Source organism: Podarcis liolepis (assembly GCF_965112155.1).
Source record: "Podarcis liolepis genome assembly, chromosome: 3".
Lineage (NCBI taxonomy): Eukaryota > Metazoa > Chordata > Lepidosauria > Squamata > Lacertidae > Podarcis > Podarcis liolepis.
Window position 1 is genome coordinate 42,726,511 of NC_139557.1, and position 24,589 is coordinate 42,751,099.

Genomic DNA, 24,589 nt, shown 5'->3' on the forward strand with positions numbered 1-24,589 from the left:
ACTTACCTCAATCCAGGAGCTGCTCAGCATGCTGTGAAAATAGTCTGAAAAGGAGAGAGACCTCATTTTGACATGCATTAAAAGACAGATCTCTATTAATAACGTGGCCAAAGTACCTTACATTATACCTACCAAGTCTTGCACAGAGCACACATTTGTGACATGGGAATTCTTTTCCATCTACAGATTTCATGGTCACATCGCAGAGGTACGAGCTGCAAAACAATTAAAAAACCTACTATAACAAGACATTAAAATGACAAATGTGGTTTAATACAAACAAGGATAAAGTAAAGGATAAAGTAATAGGGGGAGAATCACCAGATTTTTTTCAGTGTTAAGAAACTGAACAGTTTATACAGGTTAGTACATATGGGGAAGGGTATTAATGACACAGGCTGGGACTCCCCCATGACACAGAGGACTCAACATGCCCCCACTGACCGCGGGAATGTGCAAGGGCCGACAGCAGCCCCGGCCCTCTGTGAAGAGGAGCGGCCTTAATGAACATAGAGACATATGGTCAGTAAGAGTTCAGCATATGGCCAGCTGCTTGGTTCTGTAGTGATTCAGACACATTTACAGTCATACCTCGGGTTAAAGACGTTTCAGGTTGAGCGTTTTCAGGTTGCGTCCCGCAGTGACCCAGAAGTAACGGAACAGGTTACTTCTGGGTTTCGCCGCTCGTGCATGCGCAGACACTCAGAATGACGTCACACGCATGCGCAGATACGGTGAATCGCAACCCGCAGAGGCAGGTTGCGTTCTGCTCATGATGCGTACGGGATTCTGGAACGGATCCCGTTCACATCCAGAGGTGCCACTGTATATACACTAAAGTGATGGCTCAGTAAGCATTTTACAAGAATAGGAGTAGCAAGGATTTTTCCTGCTTAAATTCATGGAGGTCTGATCACAAACATGTCGTATGTTTTATCCATGTGATAAAATGCACAACAATTATTCTCACTAAGAGAAATTTTTGAATGTATAGTTTGAAGTTTTATTTTACATGGTTTTCAAAAAAAACACAACTTCAGAAAAATGATAAGTTGAGACACTTGGGACTTCATACAAACTAGAAGACAGAATTATGTGAATTATTTGAATTGGCTTTCATTATATCCTATAGAAATCTTCAAGCTTCCATACTGCATCTTTTGAAACTCACCATTTTTTCTGGTTTAGCTTTGGCTTGTTGCCAGTTTTTCTGTTGGCAATGTTTATTCTTCCATTTTCTATTCTGACTCCATCTAGCCTGCAAGGAAAATGAATTGTTAAAGTGATAACAACGCTCCACTGTAAAAAGAATAATGCAACAGGATTAGGTGACAGGAAGAGTTATAGATGTTTATTCAACTTAACCTGAGGATCAACCCGTTAGAAAAAGAAAAAGCACGTGTGTGTGTGTGTAAAAGACTTAGCGATAGCATACCTTGAACTTAAGCTCCCAATTCCAAATTTCTTTGCAGCAACTTGCAACATTTTTATGAGATTCACTTCTTCCCCAACACTCTTACATTTCTTGGAAGCAGATTTTGGTTTGCTCTTCTGTTTTTCATTTCCCATGTATACTTGGTTACTTCTGTAAACCTCAAACGCAGACTTCTTATTAACATCTCCATTGATAGTTATTTTATTCAAGTTTGTAATTAAAGTGTTTTCATTCTCTTCCATTTTTTCTTTGTACACCGCTTTGAGCCTGTGACCATGAATGAGGAGATCACATGTATCCGTGTAAATGTACTGCAGAATGTACATAAACAAATCTGGGTGGAGTTTTTCTATCACAAAGAGATCACAGCCAACAACATCTTCATCTTTACGATAAATATCAGCAGAATCTATCCAATTGTGATCCGATTCAAAGAGCTTCCGGAAGAAGTCAGAGCGTGCTGCCAAAATGTACTTGTGCACAGGGAAAGTCCTGGAGCCAACTTGAAAAGTCACATCATGGATGTTGTCCGTAATGTCTGCTTCTCCCAACAATTTGCCAAAATCCTCAGAAAAACTAGAAGTCGAGACACTTGGGATTTCATACAAACTGGAAGAAGAGAGTTATAAGAATTATTTGAATTGGCTTTCATTTCACTTTCATTTCATTTCATCTTCATGCTCCATGCAAGAAAAGAAAAAGCAAGTTTCTAAGGCAGGAATTGGGAACTTGAAGATCTTCAGATGCTGTTGGACTAAAACATTAATAATCCCTAACCACTGGCCATACTGGCTGGGGCTGACTGGAGTTGGGAGTCCTACAACATATGGAGAGCTGCAGCTTCCCCCACCCCTGGTTCCAAGCAGTATTTGCTTTCCTTCTTCAAAACATTAAACGAAAGCCCTCAAGATGCATCATCACACATGAGTATGTAGAGCCCCATTGTGGTAGACTCGTAAATATATTGGATTCATGCCTGTATATTTTTAACAGTACCAGCAACGCTTCCCCAGTCCGCAGACTAATAGCTGTGGTTTAATGTAGCATATGGTGTTCCATTTGCAGAAGGCAAGACTGGGCATGTCATCCCTCTTTTCAGGAAGGCAAGAACATCTTCATCATAACCTCACGTGCTAAATATTAGTAAAGGACTGGCTTGACCAGAGTATCAAAAAGCACAAGTAGATCAAAAGAAAGAGCACTGCATCCAGGCACTAGTTTTAGAGGCCCTTGTGGTGAGTGCCCCTAAGGTCTATGAGGTGGGAGCCCTCGTGGCATTGGAACTCCCTTCCCAGTAAGTTTTCATAAGACTTAAAAGACCTATTTGTTTCCACTGGCTTTCCCTTGAGTTATTTTTGCTGGATTGAGGCTGGAGTGGAGAATGATATGGGAAGATTTGAACGGGTTTTATTCTTTTGTTTTTCAATAATTGTAATTTGTATTGCTATCAGTTAGTATGGATGGGCTTGGGCTTTGCCCAGGAAGACAGCACCGAAATGTTTTAAAATAAAATAAAAATATTGTTTTCAAAGCTTTTAGGTAAATTATCCCCATAAATTTCAGGTAAATCATTCCCAAAAAGGTAAATTATTCCCATAAATATCAGGTAAATTATTCTCATAAATAGCTGAACTATACCTTGTTTTAGGATCTGACTGTAAAACAGCAAAGTTGCACCCATTAGGATCAGTAGTAACATTAACAGCTCTGTGAACAAAAGCAAGCTTCTCAAGTCGAATTCGTTCATATACGTTGTTTGTATCGCAAGATGAAACCTCGGTTGAGGAATTCTGAACATTTGTCACAATCTCTGCTGTATTTGGAGAGATTAACTAGTTAGATAATCAGTTGAGGAAACAAATAGGAAAATGTTTTGCTGGAAGCATTGCACTAATTCCACTAAGGTTGAAAGGCAAGTATTTGGCTTTAGTTAGACATTTATTGAAGACTACTTTATACTTGATGTGATTTCCAGACAGTACAACTAATTTCATAAGAAGAGCCCTGCTGGATCAGAGAAACATCTACAAGTAGGAAAATAATATAGAACACTATCTCATTTAATTGCAGCATGAGTATAGGAAAAAGTTACAACTGAAGCTTCCATGAATAAAGACCCTGTGAAAAAAATAATCTCATCATCTTAGAGTGGAATCTTATATCCCTTTTTTAAAACAGATTCAAAATGTTCTGTTAATCGAATCATACAAATCCACCAATCATATAGTTTGAAGTCTGTACAGTGGTACATACACAAATTGTTTAAACTCCAAACTAATTTTAAGTTTTCTACAAGTTTTGGAAAATATTTTGGTACAGAACATCATTCAGTTGAACTTCCAGCTCTACTGAAGACTATAAAACATCCTGAATGTTGTATTCATATGCAGCAATCACTGTTTTAAATTTCATCAGCCCAACTACTCTACTGATAGATCTCTGGGTGATTTGCAATAGATTTGGGGTTCTCAAATTGTGGCTCATGAACCACGAGTTTCATCAGGTGGTCTGTCATGTGTCTGTGGATTTGTGGTTAAAAATAGGAGGTGGCACATCCATTGGACTGGATATTTAAACTGATTAAAACTGTATTTTTATTGCTTCTTGTATTTTAGTGTTTTACAATCTGAAGTCTATGGAATTCCAATTGCTACAACTAGTAGGGAAAAAAACATTAAAACTGCCAGTCTGCAAAGACCCTCAGCAATTTTGAGGTAGTTGAGAAACTCCTGAAATACATCCCCTCCTCACAAACATGCGCCTTGAACTAAATAAGCTTGGGGAAACCCAGAACGTATTTGTGTGAGAAAGGACTGGCTGCTGAGCTGAGCTCCATTTTGACACACAAAAATCCGTTTCTCAGCAACTGCTCAGAGCTTTTGCAGTGGGCTCACTTTGGTAAATCTTGTGGTTCTAATAAAATAAAGCTGATACCTGCCCCATGTCTTTATCATTATTTAAATAAGAATATAATTTCCCTAACATTTTTATGTAAGCTTGCATACTGCTCTGATGGCACTAGATGGCACTAGTTACTAGTATTTGCTCTGCGGAAAACAGTGTTTCCTTTTAATAGCAGATTTGGTGGTCCAGTGTCAGCAAGTAGAATAACTAAACACTCCAAACGAGATAGAGAATTCTGAAAATTCCTGAGAAATAGAGAAAGAAAAATGTTGCTGTTGGCTAAAAAAAAAAGGAACAGAATACCCTCAAATCCTTTCGTGCATGCACATGCACCTACCATAGGAACAGAACATTAGAAAGCCCTGTTAGTGCTACAAAAAGTCTACTGGATAATTAATTTGCTTCGACAGGGTGAATAAGAAGACATATACCTATAAAATAACCTGATGGAAGATTAAATCAGTGAAAACAGCAGGCAAGAGAAAATATTTAAAAGCTCCCTATTAGCCTGGAAAAGGCACAGAAGGTAGCTACTGCAAATAAAATTTTTGAACCTCAGGCTTTTTAATTCCTCCTTTTGCATGTTTTAAGTGGACCTGTGCCAGTCCTGATACTTCAGTCTTTGCAGTGCTACAGCGTTATGGCACTCAGGTTCACAGCTAACAATGTAGTTGGAGGAGAAGAAATTAAATGCCCCTCTTCGTGGTGTTAACTCCTGGGCATGGGACTGGCCTACCTCCTTCCCCCACAACCATTACTCTGCAAGAGGCTTAGTCCTCTGTCTGTGGGTCTTAGAGGCAACAAGCTTCTATTGTTAGAAAGCCAAAAGAAAGGACCGCCCAAAAGCCACAAGTACTAAGATCCTGTCAAACATTTTTTTAATAAAAAAACAAAACAACATAATTTGGTAAGACTCTAAAACCCATGACCACACAGAAGCCTTGTCTAGTGCTATAGAAACTTGTTTTTAAAATTCCATTACAAAAGGTACAAACGACAACCAAAATACTCAGTGATGTGTTTATTCATAGTTGTTATGGAGAAGGAGTAGGTAGGGAAAGCAACACAAGTTGTGCTAGATGTTGAATGTGATCCTTCCCCTACCCCCATGTTAAGGTTGGAGGTGTATGTGTCGTGTGTAGATTTCTCCCCACCATCCTCTGCTGGCAGAGACGAATGCTACTGATGAGGGAAGCTCTACTACAGCGAAGGAGCGTGGGTGGGGAAATATTGCCAGCAATTCTCTTTATGTTGGCCAGTGGAATCCCTGCAAAAGGGGCATTCTAGGACATGGACACAGCTTCCTTGGATCCAAAGCCAAGGGGTCCAAGCTACGTGAACCTAAAGTTGGCAGATCAAAAACAAAGAACTGCTCCCCCCCCCCCCCGCTTTCTGTCCTGGCCAGTGCAAGAAGCAGTGGTCAGCCACTCTGCACCTCTGTAGCCCCTTGTTAGAATTCCTGTGTCCTTTGAGTAGTACAACTGTAGACCTCTCCTTTTTATTTTTATGTCTTAACTCAGGGGAAAAATGTTGTGTGTTCACATTCACATTTACACTGATCGATCCAAAACTGCTCTCTCAACTGCTTCCGTTCAGCTAAAGTTAACACACTCAAAAGTCTACTTAAGTTACCTTTCTTCTCCGAATTTTTGTTCCCCTCCATCCACTTTCCTTTGAAAGCTTCACCGTCTTGTGTAACAAACATAATTTCATTCCTATTTAAAGAAATATCAGACATGTAGACTTGGCGGCCATACACCCATCGGCACTGCTTCAAAGGATTGTTGGCAGATTTCCAGCAAAACACCTAAAGATTTGTGGAGTGTGGGGTAGGGAGAGGAGAGAATGAGAGCAGTTTGCACATTTCTGCAATAATTTATCCCCCTGCCTTCTTTAATTGCTTTAAACTAAATTCTTTATGCACCAAGAAGCTACAAGCGCCTACTCCTGCTTCCGCAACCTATTTGGGGATTTGCTCACCATCTGTTTTGTCCTCATACAGATTTACACAATTTTAAGCGAGAGTTGTTCTGCTTCCCTAAAGCAGGTGTGGGGAACCTCTGGCCCAAGAGCCAAATTTAGCCTGGAACAAGTCCCAAATTGAATTTCCCCTAACCATGCCCCCCTGGCCCACACCTGATGACATTCGTGAGAGGTATGGGGCAGGTAAAGATGCTGCTGGATTGGCTGTGTGGCCAACTTCCTCATGCTAAACTCTACTGTGCATCAGATCCTTGAAGAAAGCAGCTTTGTCAGCAAGTCCCCCACCACCACCACCGCCACCTGAAAGTTTACAAAATTTGTTTGCTTTTTCAGTCTTAAGTAAAAGTGATCAAACTGCCTCACAGCTGAACAGCAAAAGGTTTTCGGTAGACAGAGATGCAGACTTGATCTAAGGGCCGAACTATGTGTGACATTAGTCACATTTAGACAAGTTTGTGTGAGAAAAAAGCCGGAGCAGATGAGGAACGCTTGATAATTTTGTTTGGTCCATTTAAGTCAAGGGCCCTGAATCACACTTCCTGGACTAATCAGATCAAAACACAGTGATGGGCTGAAAAATTGTGTATATAAAATGTATATTTTAGGATAAAATTCATTCAAAATTACCTATTTAGTAGAAAACTATACAAAAATACTAAATTTTGTGTGTGCTTATGTTTATCATTTGCAGAAGATGCAGAAACAGAATGGACTTAAGAATAAACATTTGTAAATCTGATATGGACTGAATAGACTGATCTGTTCATCCCTTGGAGAGGCATTCAATGTATGCCTTTACACTTTAGAAAGTGGGCAGCGGCGGCGGCACAGTACTGGTCAACTTACTCTTCCTGCTTGGTCCAGTGCAAGGATACAAATCCTCTGGCCTCCGTTTTCCTTAAGGTGTTCAGGAGCCACTCTGTAGTCCAAGTAGCCTCCACTAACAAGAACCTTCTTTAGATTTAGTTGCCTGGACAATCACAATACAATGAGAACTTCATTTACACAAAATACACACAAATCAAAAGTGTAAAGAAAATGAAACATTTACATAAAGAAAAAACCTAACAACTTTACTGTTAAAGAAGCTACAAACAAGCAACTGCTACCAGACTATCACAGATGCTAAAACCATTATATTGACCTTAGGACAAGATTCATCACAAGATTTTACCTTGCCCTCTTACTAACATGTTGCCCAATAGTTCATACAAACCATGTGACATGTGAAACATATTTGCCACATACATATGTTAGAAAGATATATTCATAAAGAACAAAAATAAAACCCGCTTTGCATTGTAAGACATAATAATCTATAAAAAAAGCACTGAAAAGAAGCAAAAAAGGAGGAAGGACAGCATTCAGAGTTTCCACCGAGTGCAAAATCAGTCCAAGAAAATAGACAAACTGAAGAGATTACTAGTAAAAGTAAATCCTTCCCCTTAACCGTACTAAGCTGGGAGTGGGTACCACTACTGAGAAAGCCGTCTGCCTGGTTCCCTGTAGCTTCACGTCAGAAGACCCTTAGAGCTGGACTTCAGTGTCCTGGCTGGACTAACAAGGGTAAATTCATAGATTTTTTTCTGAGGAAAAGCACTCACTTGGAAGCAATCTTCTTGCATTGATAGTCGGTGAGCAAATAGATATCTCCTCTTTCAGTAACACAAACTGTGGCACCATCACTTGCAGCGACAAAGGACATAGTAATGTCTTTGTGATGCAGAGCAGAGACTTGGCGAGGTGAAGTTACACACTTCTCTCCGTTAGGATCTAGCAAGTATCCTACAATGTAAGAGAACACTTTCAATGCCAACTTTTTCAGACCCGTAATTAATTGGCCCAATAGTTTTCCTGCTCAAAAGAATGATAGAAACAATTGCTGTCAATTCATATTTCCACGCACACACACTTAAAACTTCTGGAGCATCAGAAACAAGTTTATAAATGTAGGTCAACATATGAAGCTGCTTTACACTAAATCAGTGCATTCCCTGCCAAAGTACAGATAATTTGCAAAAAAGAGAACATTGAAATGGAACACTGGAAAATTTGGAGGATTTATGGGGTGCATGGCAGAAAGACCAACAAAATATATGAATGAATGTAGACTTAATTTAACCTGAACTAGCACATAACTCAAAGACAATGTGACAGCGAGGATTTTAAACAGTTAAAACCTTTTACATAGAAAATTAATACTTTTGATTCATAAAACATACACATAGCATCCTGGTGCATGTTTACTTGGAATGAATTCTTAATTTCGTTCTATTTGGATTTTCTTAGGATTACAGCTTTACAAGACTGAATCAGTTGTCATGGGGTTCATCCATTCTACATAAAGCACTTTTTAAAAAGGAATCTTGCTAATGATTCCAGAGATGGGGCTGCATGCCACTGATTATTAGCATCTTGAGTTAGCATAAGAATCGCCCTGTTGGATCAGCCCACTGGCCCATCTAGTCTGGCATTCTGCTCTCACAGTGACCAACCAGATGCCCATCAGAAGCCTGCAAACAGGACCTAAATGCAACAGCACTTTCCTCTCCTGCAGTTTCCAGCAACTGGTATGCATATTGCTTCCGATCATGGAGGCAGAGTATAGCCATCATGGCTAGCAGTCACTGATAAACTTACCTTCCATGAATTTCTCAAATCCTCTTTTAAAGCCATTGTTATAAGAATTCTAAAGAGCAGGTTTTTTTTCTTATAACACCATCCAAGTTGGCGGCCATCATTACCTCTTATAGGGAGTGAATTCATAGTTTAACTATGTGCTGTGTGAAGAAGTACTTTCTTTTATCTGTCCTGAATCTTCCAACAATCAGCTTCAACAGAATTCTAGTGTTATGAGGGGGAGGGGATATTCCCTTTTTTTGTATGTCAATAATAATTGTACAGTGGTACCTCAGGTTACATATGCTTCAGGTTACATAGGCTTCAGGTTACAGACTCCGCTAACCCAGAAATGTTACCTCGGATTAAGAACTTTGCTTCAGGATGAGAACAGAAATCATGCGGCGGCAGCGGGAGGCCCCATTAGCTAAAGTGGTACTTCAGGTTAAGAGCAGTTTCAGGTTAAGAACGGCCCTCTGGAACGAATTAAGTACTTAACCTGAGGTACCACTGTATACACTTCTATCATGTCATCTCTTTGTCACCTTTTTTTTCTAAACAAGAAATGTAACTGTTTTTCATAGGGAAGTTCCTTTGTCCCCTTGATCACTTTTGTTGCCCTGTTCTGAACTTTGTCCAATTTTGCAATATCACTTTTTTAGGTGAGGCAACAAGAACTGTACATCGGCAGTTTTGTTTGCATTTGCCTAATGATCCCTCGCATGAAATTTGCCTTCTTCACAGCTGCCACACACTGAGTCAACATCTTCACTGAGCTATCTAATATGAGCCCAAGGTCTTTCTCCTGATCACTCACCACCAGTTCAGACCCCATGAAATGAAGATTTACTTTTTGCCCCTATATGCATCACCTTACACTTCTTTGCACTGAAGTAATTTACCATTTTACCTCCTATACACTCAGCCTTGAGGTGCTTTTGGAGTTCTTCACAATCCCTTTGTTTTAACAACCCTGAACAGTTTAGTATTGTCAGGAAACCTAGCCACCTGACTGCTCACCCTTAACTCTAGATCATTTATGAAGCAATTTAAAAGGCACAGCTCCAATACCAGTCCTTGGGGAACTCTACTTTCGACATCCTTCCACTTACAAGAACTGTCCATTTATTCCTTCTCTCTGCTTCTTGTTACTTAATCAGTTCCCAATCCTCCAGAGGACCTCACCTCTTACTCTATGACTACTATGCTCACTCAGGAGTATTTGGTGAGTTCAGATGCCAAAGCCAATTTAGAACATTTCACTCTATGATAGGACTCTATGTCCTCACACCAAGCATTTTCACATTGTGCATAAAAATTACACCGTACAATTTTTGTTGTAAAACAAATTATGGCCTCTGCGTGTATGCATTTTAAAGAAGAATTTCAGTATCGACAGTGGAGACAGAGAATAAAGAGAGCTAGCAAGTTGCCACAGGGTGGAACAGAGAGTGCTGCCCAATCTTTTTCTGGTTTGAGCTTTTAACAGCATCATTTAGACCAAGGGGAGGTAGGGTCTGGATTCAGTTCAGCAACCCACAGGCAGTGCCTCCACCCCCACAGCTTTGGTTTCATTCTGGGTGATAAATCGCTCTGTTCTGCAGAGAATGATCTCTAGAGAACACAGAGAGCATTTTATCTCCTGTTTTGGAGATAAAAGATCTCTCTGGCTGATTTGAGAAAGCAGTCAATCTTTTCTCTGAGTGCTAATCACCACAGAACTGAAATCTGAGATAAAGCTCTTCACTTGGCTCTCTGAGAGTACATTGCAGGATTTCCCCTCCACCACCACTCAGGGCTGGAATGGTGAGGGGCAGAAATGCCAGGATTATGCAAGTGTGCGTGCATGTTTGACTTAACCATTCCGCTTTAAGGCATTTTTTAAAAAAAACTTCTGTGTTTTATCAGCAAAACTGACAGTCCAGCATTTACTAGTCAGCAAACCAACCACGCAAAGTATAAAATACAAAGCCACATGCTCAATAAAGCCAATTATTACAATATAAGCTAGCATAACAGATTTAACAGACAGGACAACATCCTGATATTTTGCTACCTATTCTGAATTATAATAAATTAAGAGACCTTGTCTCAAATTTTGAGATACCCATGTGGGCTGATAATAATCACTTTCCCCTTAAGATGTCCCTTGGTTTTTCGAAGGGATAAAACTCAAGTTCACATCATTTGCCCTCTAAAATGTTTAGCACCAAAGGAAACGAAAAAAGACTTAGCTGGTCCACTGTAACAGAGGATGCATTTGCTAAGTTCACTTATTCTTGTTGAAAAATGTAAATGTATTGACAAATAACAATGGGTTTTTCATATGAGTGCTGTATATTGAAGTCTGAATCCCTAGTACCCAAAATACATTTAACTTTACAGTCAATATATGAACTCCTAAATAGTCACTGGTGCAAAATACAGGTGTTTGACAGAGGGAGCTAATCTTAGTAAAGCAACAAGGAGATTTTAAGCTGCTTCTTAAAGGAATGGCAATGTTTTGTTTAAAATAATCTTCTTCCCCCAGCCATCACCTTAGATGTAAAACTCCCTCTCTCACCTAGCTGTCCGCCATTCAGTCCTATTGTGTATACCGCTTCTTTGGTCCATAGAACAGTATGGAACCTGCCTGCAGCCACACCAATCACTGTTCTGCCTTTAAGATTTTTTGCTTGAACCTATATGAAAAATCCAAACAAACACAGGTGTTAGTTTTTATTATCAAGTATTTACTACTATGCTCTAGCTATTGACAGAAGAGACAGCAATGTTTTTATTTAAAATAAAGAAATAAAAGCAATGTAACAATACAGACTACAGTTAAAAACACGACAACATAATCAGTGCCAAAATACTTAAAACCACAATGGCCGGCATCATAAGCCATTCAACACGAAGAGGAACAATATGCTTTTCAGCGTGTGCCAAAACTGTAACAAAGTCAGCACATGTTTTATTTCTAGAGGAAAGGTATTCCAGAGGATGGCATCAACACGGAAAAAGCCATGACAACCAGGAGGGCTTCCACTGTTGATGATCTCAGTGGCAGAGCAGGTCCTGAGTTGTTCAGAGCCCTGAATGTTAATACCCAAACTTTACACCTGGTCCAGTAGCAAACTGACAAGTAGTGGAGACTCTCCACCATCTTCTCAGTGAAAGTCACTCGGCAATGTCTCTTGAGTTTCAGGTGTGACATAAAAATGGTTCTCTTCTACCTGGCTTTTAACAGTTTCCAATGGCCTTCAGGTTGCTTAAGTTGTTACAGGCAGTTTTCATAGGTGCTTTGCCACAGTGTTGCAAGCACCAATTGTTTTGTAGTTTAATGTTTTGTTTTAGCCGCCTGATCTGCTCACTTTTAACAATGAAATCAAAAGCACACAGAGGTTTGTTTGGCAACTAGAATAGGACAATGCAGTAAAAATACTAAGTGTGTATCCTATAGCCTTGAAGACACTTTGAAACTGTGTTAGTTTGAACTGTTGCCCCCCCCCCCCAATCCTAAGAGCTTGAGATCGATAATACAATTAATTAGTTAGGTAACTTTTCCAAGATACAGTAAATTTTTCTTCTCACTCTCTTTGGAAATTCCACCTGCAGTTTCAGTTAAGCTTAGGAATAGGTCCACTGCTCACTTTCATTGATGCAGTCCCACAGAAAAAGGTAGAAATAAACCACAGCAAGGGATCAGCTAGTTGGCCACTTCTTGGCTGAGACCAGGGGTAACCAACTTGGTGTGCTCCAAGTGTTGTTGAACTACAGTGGCGCCCCGCAAGACGAATGCCTCGCAAGACGAAAAACCCGCTAGACGAAAGGGTTTTCCGTTTTTCGATGCGCTTCGCAAGACGAATTTCCCTATGGGCTTGCTTCGCAAAACGAAAAAGTCTTGCGAGTCTTGCGATTTTTTCCGCTCCCCCCCTTTTTCTAAGCCGCTAAGCCGCTAATAGCCTTTTAGCCGCTAAGCCTTTAATAGCCGCTAAAACGCTAAACTGCTAATAGCGCTAATCCGCTAATAGGGTTGCTTCGCAAGACGAAAAAACCGCTAGACGAAGAGACTCGCGGAACGGATTAATTTCGTCTTGCGAGGCACCACTGTACTACTTCCATCATCCCCAGCCAGCATGGGTGGTGGTGAAGGATGATAGGAATTGTAATCCAGAAACATTCAGGCTGCTCCTAGTTTGGACCGCCATGCAATGCTGCCAAGTACTGTTGAAAAATGCACATTCCTCATTTAAAGGATTGTGTAGGCTACGAATAAGTCACTGCCATGGAGTCGTCCAGGTGATTAATCATCTGATGTTTCTCTTAAGCAATCTAAAATATTTTTTTTCCAGCAACAGCAATAGAGAGCATGTATCAAGCAGCAGTATATCTAGCACTGACCAGCATGTACACATGGGAACATGTGCACACATCCATCCCTAATTTACAGGCATGCCAAAACTATCCAATTATTAAAAAGACCATTTTACCTGTCTGGGAACATTACAGTTAGGGGGAGGAGGAAGAACACCCAGCTGATGAAAAGTATTCAGGCCAAATGTATACACACATCCATCTTCTGTTAAAACAAGTGTATGATCTTTAGCTGCTGCCACCTGAGAACACTGGTGACCCATCAAGCTTTCCACAAGTCTGGGAATCTAAGAGAGATTAAGAAAATATTGCACCTGTGTTTCAGACATGCCTCCCTCAGTCAAGACCTACATCAACTTTGTCAGAAACAAAGCAAAAACATTTCGTAAAATATATTAGGTGACACACACAAACGTCTCTAATAAAAAGATCCTGAAGCTTTACTATTTATATGCACTAGAATCCTCCAGGCTTAAAAAACTATTTCCATTTTGAAATATTTATACACTTCAGCTGGCCATTATAGCCGTTCAAAATTTGTGGTCCCCACTAATCATGCTTCACACCCAACCACATGGTTCAACTGATGACAAGAGTTTGAATCCACTTAAAATCAAAGCCACTTAGGCTGGATCTAGACGCATCAAAGAAGTGTTTCAGTTAAACACGTTGTAAATTGAAACAGGGAAAACAGGAAGAGAAAAATGGGACTCCACAGCACCATCTGGTGACAAAATGTTATATCACATATACAAGGTATATAAACCGCCTTTTTTTTACCAATCTACACATATAAATCACTTTTCTTTACCAATCTAGCTGAGTCCTAAGTCACTCATGGTTAAACTCAAAACCAACACAACCCTCTTAACCAAGGGTTCAGGAGAATTTAGTTTATTTCTTGTGAAATTAAAACAATATGTTATCCTCGAGCATTGTTCCCATTTAGTTTAAATATGGCATAATTTAGAGGGTACTCAGTTGGAAATGTATAAGCGATATGATTTTCAGCAACATAGAACTCTGCAGAAGATCTGCACATGGAACAATTTGCATAGAAAATGATGCTTTTAGCTCTCTTGTTAAAGCAGCAGCTGCATGCTGCACTAAAGTAGCAGCTACTTCTGACAGTGTGTCAAAAGCAGTTTTTGAAGCACTGCAGGGGAGTTACTTAAAATAAATAAAAAATTTAAAACCCTGTGTATGTACAAAAGATGGCTCAGTGGGCCAAATACAATATTTGAAACTAGTTTCCTTTTTCATAACCTAATAATTTGTTTTAAAATACCAAGCAAGTCTGTTCATCACCATGACCCAAGCGTCCTCCTTGGCCATGTCCGCATGTGTAGACTTGTCCTTTTTGGGAAAGAAACACCGAGTGAAATTTACAGAGCACCACCTAAAGGAGAGAGAGGGAAAGGTCCTTAATGATGTTATTTGAGCTGCATCATGAATTAACATTACTTATTATCATCACCATGAAGTAATATATAACTAACAAAAGGAGCAGAGAAAATTCCAATAACTAAACCAGATTTTCTTCGGAAAAGGAAATGCTGAAATGCGTGTACTTACGCTAACAAACCAACTTATGGGAGTAGAGAAGGTGCTGAGGCTGCTTGCTTTCCTACCCACACCAGCTATTGAGATTTAATGCCAGGTGTATTGAGAGAGAGTGGAAGAACTGAAGCAGGGAATGGGCTGTTTCTGCTTTATAAGTCATAGAAAAAGAGGGGAAGAGGATGGAGGTCAGAAGTGAAGCAAAGACACATGATCAACTGGGATTCTGAGGTCTAAGACCTGGGACTAAGCCCTATATTTGCTTTGAAATAAATGCTTTGAAGTGGGGGACTTGAGGGAGTTTTCCATGCTAGTCCGGCATGTTTTGTTGCATATATATATTAATTACCTGTTTAATATAAACACCATTCCTAGGAAAGAGATCCACCAGCTCAGGATGATGTTTACTCTGTTGACCACCATGTCCCAAAGTAAAATTTATATTGTTTCCCCAGGTGTAGACATCTGTGGGATCTAACACAAAATCATGACTTCCATTTGAATCCTCATTCACATATGCACACGATGCATTATTTTAAATGCACTTCTACTTTCTGTTGAATGGATTCTTTCTAGATATCCTGCAAAACTAGATAAAAGGCCTAGAAAACTCAAGACTATGAGTTTTTTTATTACAACAAAATTACATACCTGAGCATTTACATAAAATAACATAATCCCAACATTCTCAAGATATACCATATTTTTTGCTCTGTAAGACTCACTTTTCCCCTCCTAAAAAGTAAGGAGAAATGTGTGTGCATCTTATGGAGCAAATGCAGGCTGCACAGCTATCCCAGAAGCCAGAGCAGCAAGAGGGATTGCTGCTTTCACTGCACAGCAATCCCTCTTGCTGTTCTGGCTTCTGAGATTCAGAATATTTTTTTCTTGTTTTTCTCCTCCAAAAACTAGGTGCGTCTTGTGGTCTGGTGCATCTTATAGAGCGAAAAATACGGTATATGGAAGAGAACTAAGTCACTTAAGTACCAAAAGGCATGCATGTACACACACAATTTCAATAAATGTAGGTTCAACATGCTGTTTTAAGGTACGATTTAGGCCTCTCTGGATTCAGAGGAGAGGCAAACCCAGCATCCAGCACCTAACAATTCACTGCACTTCATAAAACATACATTTTCTAATATATAGCTTTTTTCTGCATGTTCAAAACATATTTATTTCTTCATGTTCAAATTTATATTGGTAAGCATAATGATACTCTTATGGTGACATACCTGTATTCTTAAAAATGACATGGGCTGGTCTGTCCTTCATTACAAGATCCAAAGCAGACAAGCCTTCTTTATCCTGCATATACAAGTTGACACCATGCTGAGAGAAAAGGGAGGAGAGAAAGAGGAGAGGAAGTGAAAACTGATAATCCGGTTTCTTTTCTTATTTCATCCATCTTCTAATCTAAATTAGCTCATTCATATTTTTATAGGTGTCTGAAACCTCCAATAGACTCATAAACTGAAGCACCATCCTGCCAAGACACAGGTGATATTGGTGAACAGTTTTATGTTTTGGTTGGGGGATAAGGGACTCCCTCCAAAGATCAGATTTATAGTCTGACGATGGAAGGGTGCTCCTTCTACCAGCTGAGGCACCTCTAGATATACCCCCTCCCCAGTTATCCTTAGATGGGTCTAATGTGTTACAGTGGTACCTCGCAAGACGAATGCCTCGCAAGACGGAAAACTCGCAAGACGAAAGGGTTTTTGGTTTTTTGAGTTGCTTCGCAAGACGATTTTCCCTATGGGCTTGCTTCGCAAGACGGAAACGTCTTGCAAGTTTGTTTCCTTTTTCTTAAAACTGTTAATACAGTTGCGACTTGACTTTGAGGAGCAACTCATAGAACGCAGTGTGGTAGCCTTTTTTGAAGACTTTGGTGATTTTTGAAGCTTTTCCAAAACTTTTCTGACACAGTGCTTCGCAAGACGAAAAAATCGCAAGACGAAAAAGCTCGCGGAACGAATTAATTTCGTGTTGCGAGGCACCACTGTATATGCTGTGAGCTGCCTTTGATGGGCTAACTTTATGTAGGCATTGGGCACATATCTTGTTGTGCTTAAAGGGGTCCACTGACACATGATCTGTGTCATTTTTTTCTCAAACTTGGGTCCCCAGCTGTTGTTGGACTACAACATCCATCATCCCTAGCTAGCAGGACTAGTAGACAGGGACGATGGGAGTTGTAGTCCAACAACAGCTGAGGAGGCAACTGATCTATGAGAAAGATCCTGCGAGAGGCAAGCAAAGGCCACCTCTGAACATGGCTCAGCTGAACGATCTGCTCCTCTCACAGGGCCTTCTACCGTCAAGCGCTCTATGGGAAGGAGCATGATAATTAAGTGTTTATATGTATATATTTTTATTGCATTGCATTAATGTATTTTCTTATTTGTAAGCTGCCTTGGAATTATTTGGATAGCTAGGTAGCTCAGTTGGTTAGAGCATGTATCGTGAAAAGAGGGATATAAATAATTGTAACAAAAAAAGGAAGCAAGAACAATTCAAATTGGGGCTAGTTACATTTAAAGTTCTACACCAGCCTTGCCCAACCTGCTGCTCTTCAGATGCATTGTACTACAATTCCCATCAGTCCCAGGAGGCACAACTGTGTTGTAAACTGAAGTCCAAAACATATGGAGGAGACCAGTTTAGAGAAGACTAACAAGGAGAACCTAGAACTGTTCTTCAGTTGAAAACAACTTCAAATGGATCAAAAAGAAAACAATGAGGCAAACCTAGATCAAACCTGAAGCCATCTGTAGCTCACCTTGCCTCCACCTTGCCTGCAATGGCAGGGAATGATATGTTTTGATATCAGACTCAAACATTATACAGAAGGCTTCCTGTTAAGATCCCCCCCCCTACATATTATTCAACAGAACAATCTAGTTTGATTTTATTTGAACAAACCATGACAACCTGATAAAAAGATATGTGCAACTGAAAGAATGACCACATGGGATTTGGCAGAAGTGGGCGGTATTCCATCAGCACAAGGATTTTCACTTGTGGTTACTTTCCTTGCTTCTCCCCACATGCCCTCCCCAGGAGAGAAAGAACGTTCTGTTGCACAAGAATAAATGCTTGCACTAACATAAAGTTCACCTGAGCACTACACTGGGGTCCATCCAACTGCTTATATACAGTACAGTCTGATTTTGCTCAGTGCTTGGTTCCTAAAGTCATGAGGCCAAATGCATATTCATAACGGCACTAAGAATTGCAAAATACCAACCTTCAGTAGCGACCATGCACAGTCTATATGACCATAGAAAATGCCACGGTGCAAAGCTGTCCATCCCGACTCCTTGTCTTTTGCCAACAAATCCACTCCGTTTGTTTCTATCAGCCAGTCTAGCACCCCTTTCTTGCCACAGGAAGAGGCAAGATGAAGGGCGTTCCTGCCAAAGATATCCTTGCTTGTTGCAGCATTGTAGCAGTGAGAAGTGAGGAAGGCCTTGATTTGGCCTTCACTCCCTTGAGTTATGACAGAAACGATATCCAAAGCATGCTGCAGTGATCGACACTTCAAAGTACAGTCAGGCATCAAAGAACTCATCTTACGCTTTACTGCACTACTCCACTGTACAAGAGAAACCCCTGTAAAACACACACAAGGGAACTCTGCTTTGTGCCCCTTCTTCACAAGAAAATCATGATTTTCAGGTACAGTCTTTATTCAGTTGCAGAAAGCTGCCATGGGAATTATTGTGCTGTTAAGGCTTGGCACTTAAAAAAATAAATATTTTCATCGATATAAATTCAAGAGTTCATTTCTTTATCTACAAAATACCGTATTATAGTCAAGGAAGAAAAATTTCCAAAAGGCAATAAAGGTGTGAGGAGGGGGATTCCCCCTCCACACTGGCTAGTTCTTTCAGATATCCATAATTGCAAGGGAGATCTGCAAGAAGAGAAATGGGAGAAAAATGAGATTAGGAAACGTTCTGAATATCAGCAACTGTGTTTCAAGGATTTATTAATTGATTGATTGATTATTTTTTCCTGGCCTCCCTCTTAAAGGAGATGAGGGCAGCAAACAATGTATAAAACAAAAACAAAACAACATCTTAAACAGTTCCAATACAGATGCCAATTGGGAATTTATGTGAAACTCCACTCCACCCCCATCCCTCACTGGCAAAGAGAATACTACGTTAATTGTGCTAGAGCAAACAGACAATTTATATTATATGTGCATGCCACCCAGACATCACAGTGACATTTTACGTTCAACTATGCCAGATACAGGAGGAAGCACAAAACATTTGGATAGAAAACTGAAACTCTGAACTGGATTTCTAAGGCCAGAAAGATGTGCCTTCTGTGTTCTGCAGACACTTCAGTTTTTACCATTACACCTACCCCTACCCCCCATCTCTTTGGGAACCCTCACTCTTCAAGCATTTTCTTGTACCACACAAGCAATAACTAAATCATACAGACACACAAGCTATGCCTGCTTCTTCTTCGTGAGCCCTCTACATGAGAGGTCTGGAGGGGGGCAACACAAGAACAGGACTTTTCTGTAGTGGCTTGCCATTTGTGGAATGCTCTCCCCAGAGAGGCTCACCTGGTTCCATCTTTATATATCTTTAGGCGCCAGACAAAAACTATCCTTTGTAACCAGGCCTTTGGCCTTTAATTATCTGTGACAGTGACCTTTCAGAAGTGGGATGTTTTTAATGTATTTCTCTTTCCTCTTGGTTTGAAAGTATCAATGTGGGGCTCATTGTCTGTGTTTGACTGTAAGTCGCTTTGGGTTGCCCTGAGCAAAATAAGGTGACTGACAAATTTAATAAATAATAAAATAATAAGTACCAAGACGTTTTTTTTCTTTAAAAAAGATATGGAAATAAACAAGATTTAAACCACATGCTTCTATTCTATTTATACATACATTTAAGTATATTTAATCTTTGTCCCAGGTACTACATATTCACTAACTAATTTACTGACATATTATATGAACTTGCTTTTGGAGATATACTACATCCATACCTTGTTTGCATTTTTATATCCTCAAGTTAACTTTGTTCATCACTGCACTGTTCAAAATTTTCATAAATCACATGATGCTCAGGCAATATTAACTCTATCTCCCCCTTCCAACTTTGGCTTTCAGACTTGAGCAACAAGTGACATACATATAACTGAACATACAACTGAACTTATAGAAAACAGAAAGTAAATCCATCTCAGCATCTTATGCTTTGATAAAGTATCTCACTCTATGACTCCTAAGTCTCAATAATGTTTAATTTGTTTCAAAAAAGATACTGTAGAGCTGGAGCCAGTTCATAAATGGACAACTAAAATGATCAAGGGGTGAAACAAGTTCCCTATGATGCAAAGTTACAACATTTGGGGATTCTTAATTGAAAAAAGAAGCAAATAAGGAGGAGCATGATAGAAAGGCAAATATGATGCACAGTATGGAGAAAACAGATAGGGAGTTTTTTCTTCCTCTCTCATTATTAGAATTCAAGGATATCCAATGAAGGTGAATGTTGAGTGATTTAGGGCAGACAAAACAAAGTACCAAGGAAATAGGTACTTATACCTTATACCTAATCAGACCACTGGTCCATCAGCGGCTCTCCAGGGTTTCAGACAGAGGTCTCTCTCAGCCCTACCTAGGGATGCTGAGGACTGAACCTGGGACCTTCTGTATGCAAAGCAGATGCTCTAATACTGAGCTATGGCTCTTCCTTCAAGTACTTCTTCACACAGTGCTAGCTAAAACAAGATATAGTCATGGACACCAACGTGGATGGATTCAGAAGAACAGACAAATTCAGAATGGCTACTAGCCATGATGGCTATGTTCTGCCCCCACTGTTGGAGGCAGTATCCCTCTGAATACCAGTTTTCATGTAGAAGAGACAAAAAATCAAATGCTGAATTAAAATTGAGTGACCAAAACTGCAAAGCAACCAGGAGGCTATTGCCAGACATGTAACAGAAATAGACTCTTAACTAGGGACTTTTCTTACTTGCTCATTACCAGCAGTTGTGGCTTGGTGCCTGATGCAACTCATCATCATATTTGCTTCAAGTTTTATATGGTCTCTGACTTGCCCTGCCTCATATTTCACACACTCGTGTCCATTTTTAAATATGACACCAGCATGTAAACACACACACACACACACACACAGAGTACCCATATGGGATTTCATGCAATTGGTGTTCTATTTAAACTAAGGTGCCTATGCACATGTAGACACCTACGGACAGGTTTAAATGTGACACTAAGTACATAAACCTCACACGGGTAATGTTTTCTTTATGCTTCTTTATATGCCTGGCCTCATGTTTAATCAGGCAAAAAGGACTTGGGCTACAACCTGTTCTTTTTCATTTTTGAAGTGATGTGTGTGCTTACTGATTGCATTTCACAAGAACCTGCCTTCACTACTTTTTAATGTTAAAGTGTACTTGCAAATGAAGTTGCTCTGTGCATCTGTCTGTGAGACACCCGTACCACCACACCCTGTTAGCCCCTACACTAGCCAGCTCTCAAATTATGTAGGCATGTTGTTGGCATCCATCTGTCTTGAGAGACAATGGAAGAGCGCACCTACGGGGGTAAATTCAAAGAGAGTTACAGTGCCTACTGTTGCTGTAGAGACCAATATGGGAGACAGATGTTTTATTGCAGCTGGAGCAGATGAAGGTGTCCAGTTTCACTGTTACAGATGCACCATGGCATTTTTTTCTCTGCTCTTCTCCCTGTGGCCATGTAGGCTTATATGTATTTATTTATAAAATTATAAACCACTTGATTAAAAAAAAAATGGGCAATGTAGAAATAGCATTATATATAAGCACAGCTAACATAAATTTTGGTAATTTTCACTACAAACTCTCAAACTTCATAATTAGTGTTGATTTGGAAATATTTCACCCCATCAACTATGATATTTTCAAAGAACCACTGAGTCTTATCATCCTATTAGAGGAAAAGGGCAGAATATCAAATATTGGTTATATAACCATCAAATACTTGAAGTGGAACCAAACTATCAAATGCCAAAGACAGCCTGTCAATTTGCAATGAATTATATTGTATATTAATAATTCACACACACTCTGTAACATCTGCAGCACTAAGATTTATAATGGCAAGCATATTTTATCACTTATTTCAATGGCTGTCAAGTTAAAACTTAAATGCCTCCCTTTCAAAACTATACTTCTCAACTGGGAAGGGCAGTTTGAAGGGACAAAACATACAGCTAATGTATTGTAACTGCCAAACTCCACAATCCAAAAGTGGGTTAGCAGCACTTACTTAACTTGTTGAGTTGACAGTAAAGGGCACAGAGGGAACAAACTGGAAGGCAGGACAACATTAGTCAGAGTACTATTTAGGAACTTGCTATAAAAAAGGAAACTGCTGACATCATGAAGCATTTTTGACTCAGCAGTTCTCTCTTATCTGTTGCTTCACAGGTTGTGTAATAGTGATAGACAAATTCAACATGCAAATGTTGGCTCACATATCTGTTTCACTGTAAGCCAGCCTGCATTCCTTGCCAATGAAGTGGGCAATAGGTTATTATTTAACAGTAATATATCCACCTGTCATGGAAATAAGCACAAAACTAAAAATCTCTAGGTAAGACACATCAAAAAGAAATCTTAATACAAAGCAGAATTCAAGGGATGATGAACATTAAAACGAAAATGACTATCCAAGCAGATCAGGTCATGGGGGGAAATGTATGCATTTACTGGAAAGTTATGATTCATCTCAAATATGATCAACACCAGATGCTTCCAAAAGGTAGAAAAGTGTGCATCTAATAATTTAAAGAAATACAGGTAATCTCCTACATTGCTTTTCGACTACTATCTACAAATATCTTTTACTTATCAAACCTTTATTAGGCATTGTGCAAATAAAACCATAAAAGAGGAAATAACATATAAAAGCTTTGAAATATATATAAAAGGCAGCAGTTGGCTACATACATATATATATACATATAAAATCAGTGGTTTTCGTTGTTAACCTGCTCCTTGGAGGACTGCTACCAAAAACTCGGCTACCCCCGCCGTTACCCTTTGGTCGACGTCGGATAGGCAGAATCCCACACATTCACCTTGCTGGGGTTCCAGACCACCCAAAAGAGGGGACAGCACGCGTTGACGTGGGATACTGTACAATGGGCAATGAAAGAGAATATGCTCTACAGTGTCCGGGACATTCATAGAACATCTACAAATATCTTTTTACTATGGTGTTACAGCAAAGGCAATCAAGTAGTGTTACAAAGTAAGTAAATTTCATGTTTTGTAAGCAAACAAATAATATTTGCAAAATATTTTTAAAATCACACAGATGTTGACCTGAATTATGTTGTCCCTACAAGGTTCACGTTGCAGCCAATCAGGGAAATGCTTCTTTTATGACTAAACATGTAATCAATAGCAACAAGTTTTCATTTAGAATCAAACAGTTAAAAGGCTCATTGTACACAAAATTACAGTATAAAAAGGTAAAGGGACCCCTGACCATTAGGTCCAGTCGTGACCGACTCTGGGGTTGCGGCACTCATCTCGCTTTATTGGCCGAGGGAGCCAGCATTTGTCCGCAGACAGCTTCCGGGTCATGTGGCCAGCATGACTAAGCTGCTTCTGGCGAACCAGAGCAGCGCACGGAAATAGTGAAGCCCAAATTACATTTTTGCTACCACACTAGTAAAAACAACCAAGAATACCAGCAAACCTGTCTTGTAGAATCACTTACACTAACACAAGCTCTTAAAACCAGTGTGCCTTACTACCAAAGAAGCCATTTGCTCTGTAGGCATTTTTTTGCAAAGCACTTATTTTTCTGCTTGTGCCGTGCAGTGGCCCAAATGTAGCACCTATATTTATGATTGACAGACACCTATTTCACAGCAAGAACTTTGTGTAACCTCTTGATTTTTAAAAACTGTATGATTTTAAGAAGCTAGTTCTAAGTCATTCCTTGTGCAGCAGAAGAGGTCTGGGGACTGGTCTCAGGGAAACCTCGAGCCCTTGTTCTTGGGCAAAATCACTCCAAAGACTGTTTCAGAAGAGAAACTGGAAAGGAAACATGGGAGTGGTCTTGTGTAACCCCGGGTCCCTACTGCCCACTAGTGGGCGTTTCAGGATTCTAGGTGGGCAGTAGGGGGTTCTAAGGCACAAGCTGAACCTCCTTCCATTGAGCACTGGTGGGCAGAAAGGAAATTTGACCATCAAGAAAGATGCATTAGTGGGTGGTAGGTATAAAAAGGTTGACTACCTCTGGTCTAACCAATGCTGATGTAAAGTTGCACCAACAAAATTTAAAGAGAATTTAAAGGGGCAAGCAAAGCAATCTCTGAACTGTAATAGTTATAGCAGGTAACGGTATCAGGTAGCTCATTTACTTGTACAGGTATTTGTTCTATTATTGCAATCACAGGAAGTACAAAACAGAACTACAAAACTTATTGGCAAAGGAAACAGATCAGGCAATTTAAAGCTACAAATAAAAAAAAACCAATTCAAATTTCCCCATGAACAAACAGACATATTAACTGGTTTCAAACAGTTGGAGAAGTTATACATGACCATCTTGCTGCTCACATCAATACATTGGCTGCAGCATCCTGCAGCAGCTCCACATCACGTACATTGTTGTTGTTATTTAGTCGTTTACCGTATTTTTTGCTCTATAACACGCACCAGACCATA

General features: G+C 39.8%; 1 protein-coding gene across 1 annotated transcript in view; it reads right to left on the reverse strand.

The window, feature by feature from the left end:
• The window catches only part of IBTK (inhibitor of Bruton tyrosine kinase), a 48,689-nt gene that overhangs the window by 20,351 nt on the left and 3,749 nt on the right, over nt 1-24,589 (reverse strand). Inside the window, exons 2-15 of the mRNA XM_083497452.1 lie at nt 18,111-18,779; nt 16,096-16,192; nt 15,210-15,334; nt 14,589-14,699; nt 13,417-13,587; nt 11,505-11,622; nt 7,927-8,107; nt 7,169-7,292; nt 5,972-6,146; nt 3,074-3,248; nt 1,436-2,044; nt 1,172-1,258; nt 133-215; nt 7-44 (exon numbers count right to left, since the gene is read on the reverse strand). Coding sequence (XP_083353578.1) covers nt 7-44; nt 133-215; nt 1,172-1,258; nt 1,436-2,044; nt 3,074-3,248; nt 5,972-6,146; nt 7,169-7,292; nt 7,927-8,107; nt 11,505-11,622; nt 13,417-13,587; nt 14,589-14,699; nt 15,210-15,334; nt 16,096-16,192; nt 18,111-18,434 — 2,418 coding nt within the window. The 5' untranslated portion in view covers nt 18,435-18,779. The remainder of the gene's footprint in view (nt 1-6; nt 45-132; nt 216-1,171; nt 1,259-1,435; nt 2,045-3,073; nt 3,249-5,971; nt 6,147-7,168; nt 7,293-7,926; nt 8,108-11,504; nt 11,623-13,416; nt 13,588-14,588; nt 14,700-15,209; nt 15,335-16,095; nt 16,193-18,110; nt 18,780-24,589) is intronic.